General features: G+C 36.0%; 1 protein-coding gene across 1 annotated transcript in view; it reads right to left on the bottom strand.

Annotated features, from left to right (window-relative positions):
• PTPRQ (protein tyrosine phosphatase receptor type Q) overlaps positions 1 to 17,281 on the bottom strand; it is a 105,108-nt gene that overhangs the window by 10,571 nt on the left and 77,256 nt on the right. The window contains exons 34-39 of the mRNA XM_058420365.1: positions 16,421 to 16,514; positions 14,773 to 14,901; positions 6,726 to 6,752; positions 5,982 to 6,063; positions 1,529 to 1,619; positions 57 to 133 (exon numbers count right to left, since the gene is read on the bottom strand). Coding sequence (XP_058276348.1) covers positions 57 to 133; positions 1,529 to 1,619; positions 5,982 to 6,063; positions 6,726 to 6,752; positions 14,773 to 14,901; positions 16,421 to 16,514 — 500 coding nt within the window. The remainder of the gene's footprint in view (positions 1 to 56; positions 134 to 1,528; positions 1,620 to 5,981; positions 6,064 to 6,725; positions 6,753 to 14,772; positions 14,902 to 16,420; positions 16,515 to 17,281) is intronic.

Raw genomic sequence — 17,281 nt, 5'->3', positions numbered from 1 at the left:
TTTACTCTCTTACCAAAAAACAAATACGGTAAAAATTTGAGAGACTTTCTACTTACAGACACATAGCTGGCATTAATGTAGTCAGATCCAGGAATACCAGCATCAGGCATCAGCTTTACTCTGTTGTTATTATCTATCACGGAAGTAAAGTCTAGTTAACGAAAAGATTCGTTCAAAAACCATAAAACATGTAAAAAGTGTTCCTGGAGTGCTAAGAAATCAAAAATACTGTTATTAACAGTAACAATATTTGACAGAGTAGAACAATAATTACAAAGGTAATTTAACCTTTTTTCAATTACTGTGTGGTCTTTCTTCAATGTTCCAGACATGCAATGACAATACATAATACTTTTTCATTTAAATGGTGAATGAGCTGAAACCTCCAATTTGATGTATATGTGGCAGTATTCTGTATCTAAAAGGAGCCTGCATACTACAAGCCATGCTGCTCTAGCACAAAAACTTCTTTGTGAATCAGAGGGCAGGGATCTGATAGTTTTTTCTACATACTTGCTGCCCAGGTCATTGAGCCAGATTCTGGCACTTTTCTATAGTTTTACTTTTTTTACATAAGGTTAAGTCATTATTTAAAAAAAAAAAAAAAAAAAAAAAAAAAAGTTTGGGTTTCAGATTTGGTCCCATAGTACATATGCAGAGATTACAAAAACCAAGAAACATATCTTGTGTGTAATACCAGAATTTTGGTGTTTGGTCCTCAGCTTTGTAAAGAACATTAGAATAAAAAGTTAAATATTTATGAATGTTTTATTGTCTGTCATGAAGATAAATTTTTAGTGATCCTAACTTAGAATATGTCTTGAACAAGGCAGTAGATTGCAGGAACAGCTGCTCTAAAAAGTTAATAGCACAGACTGTAGCATTATTAACCAAGGAATGCCATGCACTCCATCTCACATCACAGCTAATGCCTAAAATAATAATGACATTTCTTGTCTTATTAACTGAAAAATGAAGCAGTGTTGAGTATAGAGAGACAGACTCCTGTCTCCTGTGATAATATCTAGCCTGGGCTTATAAGTTATCATACAGTTGTTCTGATCTTCTGTGGAACCTTTGTAGCACATATACACATACAAGAAAGCATATCCAGACTCCTGACATAGCTGAATGCACAAACATGTGGATTTTATATGTTTAAAATTTGCTTCTTACTAGAAAGGGGGGGGGGGGGGGGGGGGGGGGAAACAATGAGGAAGAATTTTAAAGAGTTTGCTACATGGCTTGAATTACAAAGCTAAGAAACTATTGAGGCTACGGTTTCTTGCACCTGCATCTTAAAGCTTGTGAGAGCAAGTTGAAAGCTACTTGCAAATAAAACTGGGTCTTTAAAAAAAGCCACAAACTGAAGACGGATTACTTGACAGAAAATTATTTCATAATGTGGACATGATTGTACTGCTATTTCAAAGACAGAACAAACAAAAATACACTTGCATTCCAAATATTTGTTACACTATTGAAAGTAAAGAGCAAAATGGAGGACTTAGTCAGTAAACACACATACACGGCTTTATGTTTGGGAAACGATTCTTAGACCTGTTCCAAGGCAGATCAGCATCCGTTGAAGCAAGGTCTTCAAGAAACTTGGGAAGTTCCTGCAGAGGAATAAATGTTTATTGGAAAAGTTTTCCACTTGAATTTAAAATATGACACAATCATCCAGCAGGAGAAAAAATTCTACAGTTCTGCCACAGTGCATTTCTAAGAACAGCTGGAAGTATTACAGAGCTTCCCACCTCACTGTCAACCCCAGTTTCACCAGCAGTGTCAGATGCAGCACTGCAGACAATGCTGTCAACTAGAACAATTTAACTTAACTTGAACTTTCACCTTTAAAAGCCTGGATAAAGTCAGTCTATCACCTTTTGTAGTTTTCTGTTTTATTTCATTAAGTCACATGCTTGGTTACCATGCCCTACTGACTCAGATTTAGTCTTGAATAATGCCTTTTCCTGACTCCTGTAGCTTGGGAGAGTTTGTGGTACTGCATGAGAACTGAAGAGAATTTAACTCAGTTGAGACAACTGGCAATTAGTTATTGTTCATGGGACTGATTGTGAAAGGGGTGGGAAAAGTTATTTTGGGTTGTACTGCAGTTTCATAACTGGCCATTAGTTCTGTTACTGGAGGACAGAGATGGATAAATCATTCACGCTGAAAAACTTATATGATGGGGATGTTCATGTGCATAAACAGGTATATTTTACAAAGTTGATTAAAATAGTGGAAACAACTTCAGGACTTGTTAATGGAGAAAATGTGTTAAAGTGATGACCTTGCTGTGAAGAGAATAAAAGACAAAGAATATCCAGAATTCTAAACACATTGTTAAATTCAACAGAATTTTGCTTCATTTGACAAACGTTATACACAAGTCTGGTTTTTATACCTATCTATCTAGGATAACAGTTAGGAGGTCTACCTATTGCTTAGAATGAGCAGGATACAAAATTTTGCTGTTTGTGCAGAGTAATCCCTTCAAATTTGTCTTTTAATGTTAGCAGTTACTGTCTGCATGGGCTACTTCCTAAAGTTGGGCAGATAGCCTTACTATCAGGCTCAATATTAATTATGCCCTTTTACCCAGGTATTTGAGACCGTCTGTCTTTTATTAATAAAATTTAATGGGAATCTCCTAGGAAATAAATAAATAAAAAAAAAAAAAAATTTTTAATAAATAAATAAATAAATGAGAGGGGTAATGAAAAATGGAAAAATAGGACTATTTTATTACAGTGATCTTCTTTCATTGTTAATTCAAATATTTTGTCAGCCTTGTGTGTAGAACAGTGTTAAAGGTGGAGATGTTAAAATTCCTCTCATTCAGAAAGTTGAAACTCCCACAAAGTTTCTGTCATTAAATATTTTCATGAAGGAAGGACATACACAAAATATCTATTTTGAATTTGGCAAGTGTTTTGGGCCACAGAATCCCATATCACGTGGACTTTAGCTTGCCTCATTTGCCTCACTCTCCTCTGAGTTTTAGCTTGCCAGTTAACTACTGTAGAAGAAGCACCACTATACAGCACTTTGTAGTAGTGGAGAAATAGAGAAACAGACCTTGTTATTTTCATAAAGGTGCTTCCATAGCTGAACAAGTGCTCAAGAGCCCCAGAACAATTCTCTGCATTAGTAGGGACTTCAGTCTTATCTATTATTTTCAGTTTTGGGGAAAGACTATTTGGGTTCCCAGACTCAATAACAACTTGTCACAGAAACCATGTTTCTTTGAAAATTCATAAAAATTTGGAATAAAAAATTTGCATTTTGTTTACTGTAGTACTTTTGTGACAATGGTGACACTTTGAAGGATTTTTTTTATTCATGAGCAGAGCTTATCATAAAACAAGTATTATACATGTATTTCTGTTTCAGTAATTTGCCAGTTACTAGAAAATCAGAAGTTCTCAAAAGGATTGAGAGATGCAGGAATCAGCTGGAAAGCTGTAAGTTTGAATAGCGGTGAGGTGACTTTGGCTCCCTGAGGTTTCTTTAGACTCATCTTTTCTGCCAGGAAATGGATCCAGGTCCATTCTGAGGTCCAGATTCCCTTCTTATCACATATACACAGAGGCCATGTTCGTATGTGAACCGAGATTGACTCTTTTAGATGTCCTGGCACTGCAGTTTGGTCAGCCAAGCAAATTAGATGGAACCAGGAATGTCCATGGATTACAAAAGTGAAATGGAAAGACTCACATTTATGCTGGAAAACTCCAAATCATATTTGTTGTCAACAAACTGCCTATTGTAAATTATCCCCAGACTACTTTTCCAATCAAAGCATATCTTGCAATTGTCCAGGAAGATTGCTAGTCCAAATCCAACACAAGGAATATACTAGCTGTTTTTTAGTGTAAATTATCATATTCTCACATTCTGTTCCCAGTAAACTTGAATTTACTCATCCAGAGACAGACTGAGAGCCCAAGCAAACTCAGCACTATGTTTTTCATAGAACCACAGAACTATTTGAGTTGGAAGGGACATCGGCATTATCTAGTCCAACCCCATGTTGCCATGGGCAGGGACACCTTCCACCCTCAAAGCCCCATCCAAGCTGGCCTTGGACACTTCTAGGGATAGGGCATTTACAGCTTCTATGGGCAACCTGTTCCAGTATTTCACCACTTAGTTATGTGCTTCAGATATGGGCTTACATCATGTTCAAGAGTTTATATCTTGAGCTGATCTTTCCTACACATGTTGCAGGACCCTCAAGTAATTTATGTAAGTTAGAATTATGCATGTGGATAAAAACAATGCAGATCGTGAGGTCTGCTTGCTTATTGGGTGCATTGCCTGTTCCCAAGCATTGTCATTACCAATGTAATTTCAAGTGCACTGTCAATCCTATTGTTTATCTGTTAAGACATGCTGCAAATAATACAGATACACTTGGATTGAGGGACTGATCTTACCTTGAAATTCTGCCTGCCCTTGAACAAGTAATCTGGAAAGATATCACTACACTCTGAAACATGGAAGTTGAAGCTCATAGAGAAAAAAGACTGAAAACCTAAATGACACAAAAATCTGTCTATTACAGTCTGACTATATAAATGATTAAAAGGAGACTTCAGCTTCTTGTATTTCTCTAAATTTTAAGTAGTTTGCAAAGATTTTGGTTTGATAAAACACTGTTAAGATTCAAGACATTACAATGCTTTAAGGCTTGGCCAGTCTGGGCTACACTTAAAGAAAGTAGTACTAGAGACTTTCTACTAATGAATGTTAATATGTGAATTTGCTAGTAAAACTTTTCATCCGTTCAGTCGTGCATAATTTAACTATAATTATTCTTGCTCAAGTGAAATAACTCTTCTGGTTTTAGGAAAAATTATTCTTGCTTTATTGCTCTGAGAATTTTGTGGTGCTTCTTATTATTAATTCCAGGCCAATTTTACCTAATTAGCATAACAAAAAAACCTGTAGGAAATACCATTAATCTTTATACACTTTTGTTAGTGTTCCCTTGGAAGCTGAAATATTATAATCTAGCAGAAGGAAAGCCAGTTGTAAAGTCTTCCTTTTTGTTAATCTAGCTGTAAATTATTCATGGTAAATTTATAAATCCAAAGTAATAAAATCACTGGACAGTGACAAATTATTTTTGGCAAATGACTTTATGTGTTAAGAAAGATAATGATGATAAAGATTCTGAAATAACAAGAAGTTATTGTTGAGAAAAAAATATGATAGCCATAAAATATTACTTAATGAAAATAGTGAAAACTTTGAGATTTAAATTTGAAACTATACATCCATTATATTATCTGTAATGTATATTTTGAGAATTAGGCTCTTTTCAGAAAGAAAGACAGGCTTGTTGGGTTCATGTGCTCGTGTAAGGAAATGGAAGCTATTCACATGGAAGCTATTCTCAAGAGCATGAGAAATATGACTTATTACTTGTAGAGGAACAAAATCCAAAGTACTATGTGCAAACCTTTGATTTTCTGCACCAAAATCTATGAAAGAAAAACATTTCTGAGTTTCACAGCAGTATGACTGAGGACTGAAAATTTTACAGAATGAACATTAACTCTGCTTTTGTAGTCATTATCAGGAAAATAAACATCAGGAAAACAAACATATTTATAGTAGTTAAATATACCTGTGTATATGTTAGAAACTGAATAACTTGTTCTTAGGTAATCTACATATGCAACACTAGATATATAAAAACATAAATATGGTGGTCTTGAAAGGTTGGAGACTAAAGAAGGTCATCTTTGGTTGACACTAAGGTGAATAATTCTGACCAGGTTGAAGTATAGGGTGCAGAATCCAAATCAGTGTACTGTTACTTTTTAAACAATCAACCTGGTAATTGGGTATTGATTATCAAGGCCAGAGTCTGTCATGGCCTTGCCTACTTAAAATGGACATGAAATATGACACACGAAACGACTGAAGGTCTTGTGATGTTGTGACAACTGCTAGCAACATACTGAAAATTCTTCCTGAAACTTTAGGTTGTTGTTTGTGCAAAGCTCTTCAACATGTTGTAGAAAGGATTTCTTGCTTATTGGCCTGAAAGTAAAGACATAAGAATTAGAAACCCATAGGGAATATCTTTGCCATTCTTGTTATTTTCCTGTAGTTTATTAATAAACAGTATTTTCCAGTTCAATGGAAACATACTTATAGACAGAAAATTATAAGTTGTTTACAGCATGCTTATTTGATTTCTTTTCAATCACTTAAAATAGAAACGTTTTACTCCTTTGTTGTTCCCCCTCACAAAATTTTAAATGTTGCTAGTGTTAGCAGTGCTGTAGGCTATGATTTTTATAGACAACAGCATTTCAAGGCAAAGTTTTGACATTAAAGTAAATTTGTAAACTTATTATTGCATTACTATTAAGGTACATAATACTTCTTTGTCAGACAGAAAACATTTTACACATTGCAAGGTTTTAGACGTATAGAATATTGCAGTGACCTCATTCTCATAATGACATGGTTTTTAAATCCTGAGGAGTTTAAATAACCCTGTATTACTTCCCAAGCTAAAACACAGACATGCAGGCTTCACCCCAGAGAGACAGAAAGCATTTCTCCAGTTACCATGCAATTCGTCATGCTTTTATGATTTATACGCAGCTTGAAGTTTTTTCTAATAAACATAGAGTAGGGAACCACACATTGAGACTCAGTGATGAACACAACATAAAAATCTTTAATAAACTTACTTGATGGATTTTCTATAACTAAGTAACCTGAAATAGAGATTTTTGTTAAATGTAGCAAGCTGAGAGTTAACCAATATTGTCCATTTTAATAGGGTCTAGATTAAATACCATGTACCTAAAAATTGTTTTCCCTTATGGATTCAAATTCAGATACCTTGGGTTATTGTCTTTATTAGTTTTTATCTCAGGTATCGGCAGATATGAAAAATATAGTTACAGTTTCTATAATTTTCTTTAGAACTCCTTACAGCGCTCTGGGCTCACATGGCCCTGGGAAGCCCATACTTGCTGCACACCGCTGCGTACACACTGACAGGCTTCATTTTGCATTCTTTACACAACATCATTCTTCTAAATGCCATTTCAGAGGATCAGAGGATATGATAAACCTGACTGAATACAGACACCTATTTCTTAGTCACTCTAGATTTTTTTTATAATCAATGAGAAGTAGGTGTAAGTTAATCTCATTTGAAGCAGATATCTAAAATGAGTCACAGATGAATCACGATACTGGTGTGCCTCCACAGAAACCAAAGCTGTGGTTGTTTTTCTAAAGATTTTAAAAATTAGTGTCCTGGTTTTATCTTCTTTTTTCACATGTTCATGGCTGTTTCTATATATGTCAATTTTAAAAACTGTGATACATATTAAATTTTTAACTGGATCTCACAGCAGGTTTCATGAAGTTAGTACATGAGCATCTATACTCAGGTGACTTTCAGAAAGTCTTGAAACTTGGTCACAATTGCCTCTGAATGGATTTAGAAACCAAATTTTGAGCACTCAGACTCAGAAAGCTTATCTAAAGGACCAAGTAAAGAATTTGTAATAATTTGGTTTAAAAGATAACCTGCTCCTTCAAAAAACTTTTAAGTACTTCTTTTATGTGTCTATTCCTCCAAATATACATTCTTACAGAAAATATTACAAAAAGTATTCTATAATACAAATTTCTACTCTATTGCTGTCATAATTTTAGTAGAAAAGGAAAAATTGCCTTAAAATAGTTGCCTTAATAAATTATTCTTAATTATTTAAATTTGAGATAAAATGTGAGATTAATACAGCTGTTGAATAATTCATTATGAAGCATCAGAGAAGTTAATTTCAAAGCTACTAAGGATGCCTTTGTGGTACATACTTTTCAGAACAGTTATCCTAAAACAAAGCAAGCTAGCTATGAAAGCCTCACTGGATCAGTCTCACTGGAATTAAAAGTACTCACAGAAATAAAGGTGCTTACTAAGGACAAGTGAAGGACAGCTTCAGAGTGAGAAAGAAGGCAATAAGATAAGAAAGCATGCCACTCTATTTATCCAGAATGTTTAGACATGTAGCTTATACTTATTCTGTCTCATAAGTTGTTTCCACTATGTGGCAGATGAAACTACCTTCTAGTAATTGGCAACATTATAGAACTAAAGTTTCCTAACAAAAAAGGATTAATAGCTGTACCAAAGTACTGCATACAAATATATATTTGTCTTTGACTAGAACAGAAACTTTTTTGTAGGCTTTTTTCTTTTTTTTTTCAGGTCAAAATTATAAAGCAGACTTTGAATGGAAGTTACATTTATTTTATTGAATTCATCTATCTTCACCATAGGACAACAGAAAAAAGTTATGTCCCAGTTGACATTTCAGTAATTTTTCAAATACTCTCCTCTCAAATTTTTTAGCAATGAGGAGCTTACTGCACATAATTTGTAGTAAGAAAATGCAATTTGATCATTAGGGAATAAAAATTAATTCTGTGCTGTACATAAGCAATCCAGGTAGGCCATTTAATGTTTCAGTGCTGAAGATACATGGATCCAATAGTATAAGGTTTTTCTTAACAAGCAAGGCATCTGTGGTTTGACACTATAACCTATCTATAGGAATTTAAGTGATTTTTAGAACTGAACTGTCACACTTTTGTTAGCAGCAAGTGCACATAGCAGTGGCTTGGCAGCTCAGAAAATAAAATGATTTACTTTAAAGTGCTTATTAAAAAGTTAATGACTAACTTGTCTAACTGTGGCAAAGGTTTTGGCTTTGTTGTGAAAGGATCTTCAGAAGGGATGAATTTTTTTTCTCAATAAAGACTTCCAGCAATTCTCAGTTTCAGTGTCCTTAGGCTTAAAAAATAGGTTTTTTCTATGTCTCTTGACTTGGAATGCATAGTAATATCTTACAGTATTTTGTCAATGAACAAATACTCATCTATCTGTAATCTTGTCCCACACATTTCCCAGTGTTTTGTATATAACTTCAAAATATAAATAGCACTAGATCTTGATAAGCACAATTTAAAAGCAAGCCATGGAGTCGAAAAATTCCCTATTTCAGCTGGACCATTTCAGATTCCCACTTGTCTGACTTTCAAATGAGGAAAGAAAAACATTCTTTAAGATAAAGAATGCCTTATAGCCTTAAATCTGATTTTCTTTTAAAACAGTGTATTGTTTCATGTGTGGGTTTTTTTTGAAGACTATCAAAAATCTGGATCCCACTCAGATTACTTACGATAGAGCTAGAAAGAAGCCATTTATTTGTGTTGGCAGTGATAACTGAAGACATATTGTCACAGAGACTCAGCTTTCTCTCTGGGTCAATCATCTGAAATCCACAGGGAATTAAAACTTTGTCCAACCAGAAAACTACAGAAATTACTACATAGGCAAAAGGCTTAACTCATAAGCACCACTGACACTTCCTAGAACCAACAGAGGAACTAATTTTTAACAAGTTAATTGAGAGCAATATTGAGCTTAAGCCTTCCTACATATTAAAGGCCTAAGGAAAGAGAACACATAGTAATTTCTTCCATTTTAGCAGGATATATACATTCATAAACCTTTTTCTCCAGAATACAAACTTCAGGAAGTCTATTTTTGACAGCTGATTACTAAAGGGAAATTTGTTGAAGAAAAAGGCAAGGCCTCTCTCTACTCGAAGGAAGACAGGTCTGTCTACACAAAGAAAATATCAGGCTGATCTATAGAAATAAATGTGTGTGCAAAATTGTTACCTCAAATACAGACACCCACTCAATGCATAGTGTATAGGAAAGATAAGATCAGACTTTCTTGACAAGTTGTCTCAGAGTGAAACAAAGGGCTCAAACAATCAACCACAAGGTTCAGCTTCTCAAGGAAAGACTGGAAACAAGACAGGGATCTAAATGGCTTTTCTATTCTTGCTGTGGAAATCACTGCAAAAATAGGGTGGCAGAGAAGTTACTTCCTAAGTAATCACCTGGAACAGGGAAGAGTTACTAGTATCTCACCAAACCTGGTGCACACTGAAAATTTAGGGACAGAATCTATTCACAGAAGATTAATGTCTGCTTTGAAGAGTGACTTGGCAAACTGTGGACCTGTTGTAAATAAGGCAAGTAATGAGAGCATCCAGTATATGTATATTGTGTGCTTAAAGAAACAATGTTTAATCCAATTTTGATTGGTGGACTATATATGTTTTGAACAAGGTTGTTTTCTACTGCTCACACCATCTCCACCATCATGGAATGCAGTGTATGTCCCAAACATTCAAAATTAGCATTTTGTTTTCATAAATAAGATCTAATTTTCCCCTAAATTCAGCAGGACTTAATTCCCAGCATGCCCTCTGAAGTGACATTCAATGCTTATAAAGACTTGTTGAGAGTGTGTATATGTACTAGCTAGTATTAGCAATTTTAGCCACTAAAGTTATTAATAGGGTTTTTTTTAATGATTTTTATTATGTTAAAAGTCTACTACTGGAAATGGAAAAATTTCCCTTTAATTTCCTGGTTTAAAAAAAAAAAAAAAAAAAAAAAAAGAGTGTTACCCACTAAAAAGGTTTCAAAATTGTCAAAATGGAATGCTTGGTGTTTTTAAATCTCTCTTTTTTTACTCAAACTGACTTTTGTAGGGCAAAACACTTAATATTAAAGAAGTTTTAAAATGTGTGAAATATAATGTTTTGATTAACCTATACTGAACGTTTGCTGAGTTTCAAGTTGTTGAATTTTTGATCTCAGAATGATGAAAAGTATTTCCAGTCATATTCATATGTTAGAGTCCAGGGCATGCCTTTGGTTGCCCTGGAGAGTCAGAAACCTGGGCAGGGGTGTCTGGGACCCCAGCCCAGAGCTCAGAGAGACACTGGCTTTGATCTCAGTCCATGGGAAAAACTTCCTTCACTGCGAGAGGGTTTACAGGCCACAAGAGTGTGAAAAATAGTCGTTTAGCTTATCACAGGGTGAAAAAACAGTATATTTAGGTTTCTAGCATTGAAGTGAATGGGGGCAAGATGGAGAATTTGGGGCATTGTCTCCTCCTTCTTCCCTCACTCCATTTCAGCAGTGACATGGGCACAAAGTAATTCAAGAAGATTGGGTCAGAATAGAGACCTGTTTAGTATTAGGGATAGACATTGGTAAGAAATGGTAAATAAGAAATACGTAGCAATTAGTATAAAAGATAAGAACAGCCCTGGGACAGGAGGAGTCATGAGAAGTCCAGGCAGCTGCAAAGATCTATTTGGACTGAGAAAACTGTAAGATAAGAAACAATAAACAAAGTATGCAACCTTGAAAAATCTAAACGTGAAGACTCCGTCTCTTTCATCGGTTTGGCACAGAGCTGTGCAAGAGGGCAAAGGACTCTAAAACCACCTGAATCTCGGGGAAAAGCCCTGACATTCATACAGAATAGAAATTTTTTTCTAATTTATTGTTTTTCTCATGAGATATCAGCTGCAAAAATTTTCTGGGAACATGAGCCAAGATCATAAGCTGCAATCCACTAAGTATGAGAGAATGTCTGAAGTGACAATGGATGAGAGACAGGCAAGAAGGATCTCATGGAGCAGGCTAGAGCGTTTTGTTTCTGTGGATGAACTCTGTCAGCTGCAAGCGTGTGCCTTTATTGATTTATAGTAGCTAAATAATATAATGTTAGAGTAGTGACAAAACCCCCTGTTTTTCAAAATACCCCCTTCAAATGAGTGCTGAATGGGATGATTAGTAGGTAGAGGGAATAAATCTATATTGTTCTGTTTTCACCTAGGATTTTCACACAAACTCCCCACTGCCCTTTCAGGGTAGGAAACTGGACAAGATTTCAGTTGATTTACTGCTATCCAAACAGTACAAATATGCCAGTCTGTTAAAGGAATCTGCCCATCTCTGCCCTCTAACATACACTTGGAAGATGCCACAAACTCAACACAGCAAGCATTGCAAACACAGCTGAGATAGCTGCCTAAATGCAGCCAATATAGGTTGTGCAGATGCAGTGATGCCCATTCTGAATGCATGGGAAATTTGTGAAGGTTAGACTGTAGTCATCAACATTAAATACTATAATAAAACACGCTAATATGTCACTTCTTTAGCCACAGATCATGAGAATTATAGGGTCAACACAAGAACTGGGACTGTGATTGACTTCAGCATAGCTGCTCCCCAGTGGCAACAGGTACAAAAGTTCTTTCATGGTGCAACTGTGGAAGTCTTAAAACAGGAAACAAAAACATTTTAGTCATTAGGTTTTGCTCTAAGCTGCCTTGATACACATTGCCATGCTTCTGCCAGCTCCCTGGTATAACTCATCATTACCAGGAAGGATTAACTGTATTAAAGACAGCACTGGAGACACCTAAAATGTCCCTTTTGGCCATTGACTTTACCAGAACAGAATATTACACATAATGAATGACTCTTTGAGGCTCAAAAAAAAAAAAAAAAAAGTCTAAATAAACTAAAAAATTCTGAACAGATAAAGGACATCCTGCCCCTCATTACTATATGTGTGTTATCTAGGAGAGTACCTCAGGACATTTTCTATCTTCCAGATGAAAAGATGTAATGAATCCTGTCCTGAGGAGCTCTCAATTAGTGTCTGCACTTCAACAGTTTGTCATAACATTCAACAAAGCACCTGGGCAAGGGGCCTGCTGTAGTTTCAGTGCCACTACGGTTTGAAAAATAATAATCCAAAATTTTAAATGCTGCGTCCTGTACCTTACAATGACAGAAGCAGAAAGTCTTTGCTTTTGGCCATTAAAGATCAGTTGGAAGGAGGGAAGAGAAAAATACAGATGGAAGGACATGAAAATTGCAAACCAAAACATGAGACTGACTCATTAAAACAACAATGATGTAACTTAAACTGCTGAAGCACTTTTCAGTAAAGGTCTTGCTGTGCATAAATAACATAAAGTGTACATAAGTATGAAATAGTATAGTTTTCAATTGCCCTTTAGAGTTTGAGACTGTAAAAATTAAAATACACACGATTTAGACAGAAAAGCGGCAGAATGATACCTATAAACCAACAAAGGATTTGACTGTACAGATATGTTGCTGAGATTGTAGGGGCAAAGTATGAAACAGTGAAAATACAAGACAGTTGAGGAAAAAAAATTAAATATATGTATATATCCTAACTTCCAAAGGAAAGAAACAGCATGTTTCTTATGTCACATTTGCACTACCTTTGTTTCAAGGATAGGTTGTATATATCAGGGCTATATTGCCATAATGTGTTATAATTCCCATTTAAAAATGACTCTGATTTATTTCAAAATAGCTGTGGAACTTCTTTAACTCAACATTAGGGACTAAAATATACATAATTTCATGATGAAAAATACCATTGTTTATCATTAGAATATCAGCAAGGATTGACATTTCATTTTGATTAACTATGTCATTCAATATATTATGATAACACACAGGTTAAGAGAACAAAATGGAAAACACACCATGTTGCATCAATAATACAAAAAAACTTACTGGATGACAAAAATCTCCTTGCGTCTAAAGAAAAATGAAGAGTATCTGGAAGTAAAATCCATTAACACTTTAGTACATAAACAATATTAGTACTATTCTTATTCAGCTAACAATGTGGAAACTAGGTAATTTTGAAAATCCATCAAGATCATTTGTCTGAGGCACAGTTACCATAGTGCATTGGCAATGGTTCTGCCTTCAGAGGATGCTTTGCACTGTTATTAGCAGGTATTAAATTTGGCTATCCGAACAAGTGCCCACACAGCACATACCCCAGCCATTACCTCAATGAGTTCCAGATGATTCCCAGTATGTTTTCTCATCTGTTACCAGCAGCCATTCTTGTGTGCTCTATTTTGAACAGGTTTGTACATGCAATCAACTTACTCTGTACCACACACAGACATACACAAAAACCCCAGGTCAACAACTACAACCTTTCATCTTCCAGCTATTCCTCGTCTACAACAGTAGGATATTTGGCTACTAGGGCAAGACTATTTTAGACTTTTCATCTTTAAGGAGCCTGCCTACCACAGTGTTTCATCTATGACATAGCAGGGAAAATACAGGCAGGTGAAGAATGTTCACCAAATATTTCTAACACAACTGGATGTCACATATTATTGATAATCACCATTATATTTATTTGTTGAATAATATCAATATTTCTGGCAGTCAAAAATCAGTTCTTCTTCTGATAAATATATATGACAAGATTTCTTGTCAGATACAAGATATTAATTGCTGCATGCACCTTAAATGAGTAGATGTTTGGATAGCCAGTGTGATGAGCTCCACAGAAATCCAGATATTATGCCAATCCCTTAAAAAAAAAAAAAAGCTTTCAAAATGTCAATTGAACAATGACAGATTTGTACTTGAGCTAGTTGATTTCTTCTTGAATTAGTTGGGACTTTGAGGAGTCTGGATTTTTCAGAAAGCTTGCGTAAGTTTGCAGCCTACACAAAATATTGGGCCATTAAGAAACTTCAGAAATTCTGCATGTTTAAAATAGGTAGCCCTTCTTTGGCTAATACAATTAAACAGTAATTTGCACTTAGATTTCTATCTTGTTGTAAAAAGAGTTAAGATTAAGTGATTTTCTAAAAGCTAGTGAGAAGTGTCTTGGGGATGGAGGTCATTCTTTGAAAAAGGCTGTCAGTGACCTGTGTAAATAAGAACAGCACAAACACTTCCAAACAAGCAAAGGTCAGAAAGGGGTCATGGCTACAGACCCTTTGGACTACTGTTTTGCCTAAGGAGTTCGCTTACCGTGTAAATCTCTCATCCTTCAACTCCAGGTCTGCCACTGTGACCAGCTGATCCAGTTTGAATTTTGTGTCAATAATTTCAGCATCTCGTGGGGAGTATGTGCCTCCCTCCTTTTGCTTTTGCCGAATTCTAAATGGAAAATAATAGTGAAAGATACACATGCAAAAGATTTAAGGACACATATGTCAATACTTTGATCTGACATGCTGAAACTGAAAAATGGTTGCCAGGAATCCTTCCTTGGCCTTTATCCTTGTCTCCCTTCTAACAGTGTAATTTAGTGTTGGGGATTAGATTCCTTCCTTTTTGTCTTAAAGAATTTTTCCCCATAAGTTAGTAGGAAACAAAGCGCTGATACTCAGAGGGTACTTGACTAACACAAAAAGACATGGCCAGGAGGGAGACCATCACACGAAGTTTGGGGGAGGGAAAAGGACAGGGCTGGGGGGAGCTGGGTTTTATTTTTCCTGCTCTGGGCATTAGAGAGGCATGGTTGGGCTGCTGCTTGCTCCGTGAGGAGTCCACTGTTAACGGAGGGTTCAGTCCTGGGAATTCTACCACCATCCATCATCTGTTCGTGTGCCCAGGAATTTGGAGCTCCTCGCCTGCCCTGCTGGAGCTGGGCCAGCCCTGCCCAGCCGTCACAGCTTCTTCAGCACTGCTCACTTTGACGAGACACCCCCCTGCCTGCTGGGGACCCTCGCTGTTCCAGCCATCAGCCCGGGAGTTTTCTACCGTTCCAGGCTGGTGCTCTCGGGGTCCCAAGGGATCAGACTGCCACGGGCTCTGTAAAACAAAGCCCCTCAAGGTTCCTGGTTCTGTTTATTATTAATGCTGTAGTTGTTGTTGTTTGTTTGTCTTGTTATACTTACTAGTAAAGAACTGTCATTCCTTTCCCCATAGCTCTGACTGAAAAGCCTCTTTAATCTTCTAAATTATAATAACTTGGAGGGAAGGGATTGGAATTCCCCATTCCTAGAGAGGCCCCACCCCTCCCTAGCAGATACCTATCTTTCAAACCAAGACAGTCAAATACTGAATTTATGTTGTCTAAAATTCAGAAGGAAGGATCTACATGCTGTATTCTTCTAGTTTTCCTACAAAAATTCTTTGGTAATGCCTGAATAATGCAGCTGAGTAAGAGCAGAACTGATTAACGAGCCGACGACCATCATGTGCACAGTACACAGCCTGATTCTTTACATGGATGTTTTGTTCACTATTTGAATTAAAACTCTATCTGTGTTCCCCATGTGAGACCTCAATGTATTTAACTAATACATTTATTAGGAAGAGAGAAAATAGAATTGAGAGTATTTACTTCATACCCACCTGTAGATAGCATTAGCCATCATGATAACTACAACCACCTGACACTCTGATCTGTCAATAGAGAAGTGGCTCTGAAAGGTTAAGAAAGGCTATTCCTCTAATTTACCCTCTGGAGAAGTTGGGTTTTCTTCATCTATGGAGGTTACACTCACTAGACTAAATTCTTTGTGAGTTTCTCCCTAAAGTTCTACTTTAAAAAAAAAAAAAAAAAAAAAACACCGAAAATCAAGACATTTTGAAATTACAGATTAGTTACATTTATAGGACTATTTCAACTTTTCTTAAACATGCTATGGCTAGGATATATAAATCTCACCTCGCAAAAGCATATACTGCAGCCACCAAAAGAACAACTGAAAGTATACACACAGTAACGGCAGGGACAACTTCCACAGATCTTCCTGTCAGTCCTGCAACAGAAAGTGGAAAGCTAATATAACATAGATTTTTCAGAATTTTTAGATTTCTGACAGCATGAAAGTAGGGAATAATGAAAGACAGATCCTTTTAGACTTTGTGTAACTGCACCCATTTCATGTTTGTTGAGGAGCTTCAGTGATAAAATATAACAAAACCAGAAACAGTGTATGCAAGGGCTCTTAAGCATTGATCATCTGTCCAGTACATAATTATAATACAGCTATATGTCCAGGTGTCACCTGGTGTTTCTCAGTTTTACCTGCTAAACAGATTAAGGTCAATCTATACTGCAGTAACATCAGTCTGAACACTCACCTTTGTTCAGCTTCTGCTTCAGTCTCTGTGCGGGACTGCCTGAGTTCCTCAGGTAGAAAAGGAAGAGCACAACTCTAAAGCAATGAGACTTGCAGCTGCCACTCACAGACACAAAGTAAAACACACTATTTTAAAGGTATTCTAAGGTTGCTGAAAGAACTGAACTAGTGATAAGATCTGAACTTTCTGGATTAATCTGCCTCACTGACCATTAACTCATGCTCCTGGTTTATGTGAGAATTGGTGACATTGTTAGGAATAACCACCAGTATGTCAAAAGTAATCATAAAGGCCTCTATGGTAGAAAAGTAAAGGTGTTGGTATTTTAATCAGTCCTTCCAGGTGAGAATAAAAGCTCAGTCTGAAACTGAAACTATTTAGGTTAGTCGTTTCTAGGCCTCTTTTTGAACTTGTATAATGCTAAATTTCTGGGAGTAATTTA

This window comes from Hirundo rustica, chromosome 4, assembly GCF_015227805.2.
Source record: "Hirundo rustica isolate bHirRus1 chromosome 4, bHirRus1.pri.v3, whole genome shotgun sequence".
Taxonomy (NCBI): domain Eukaryota; kingdom Metazoa; phylum Chordata; class Aves; order Passeriformes; family Hirundinidae; genus Hirundo; species Hirundo rustica.
This window is presented reverse-complemented; position numbering and strand designations above follow the sequence as displayed.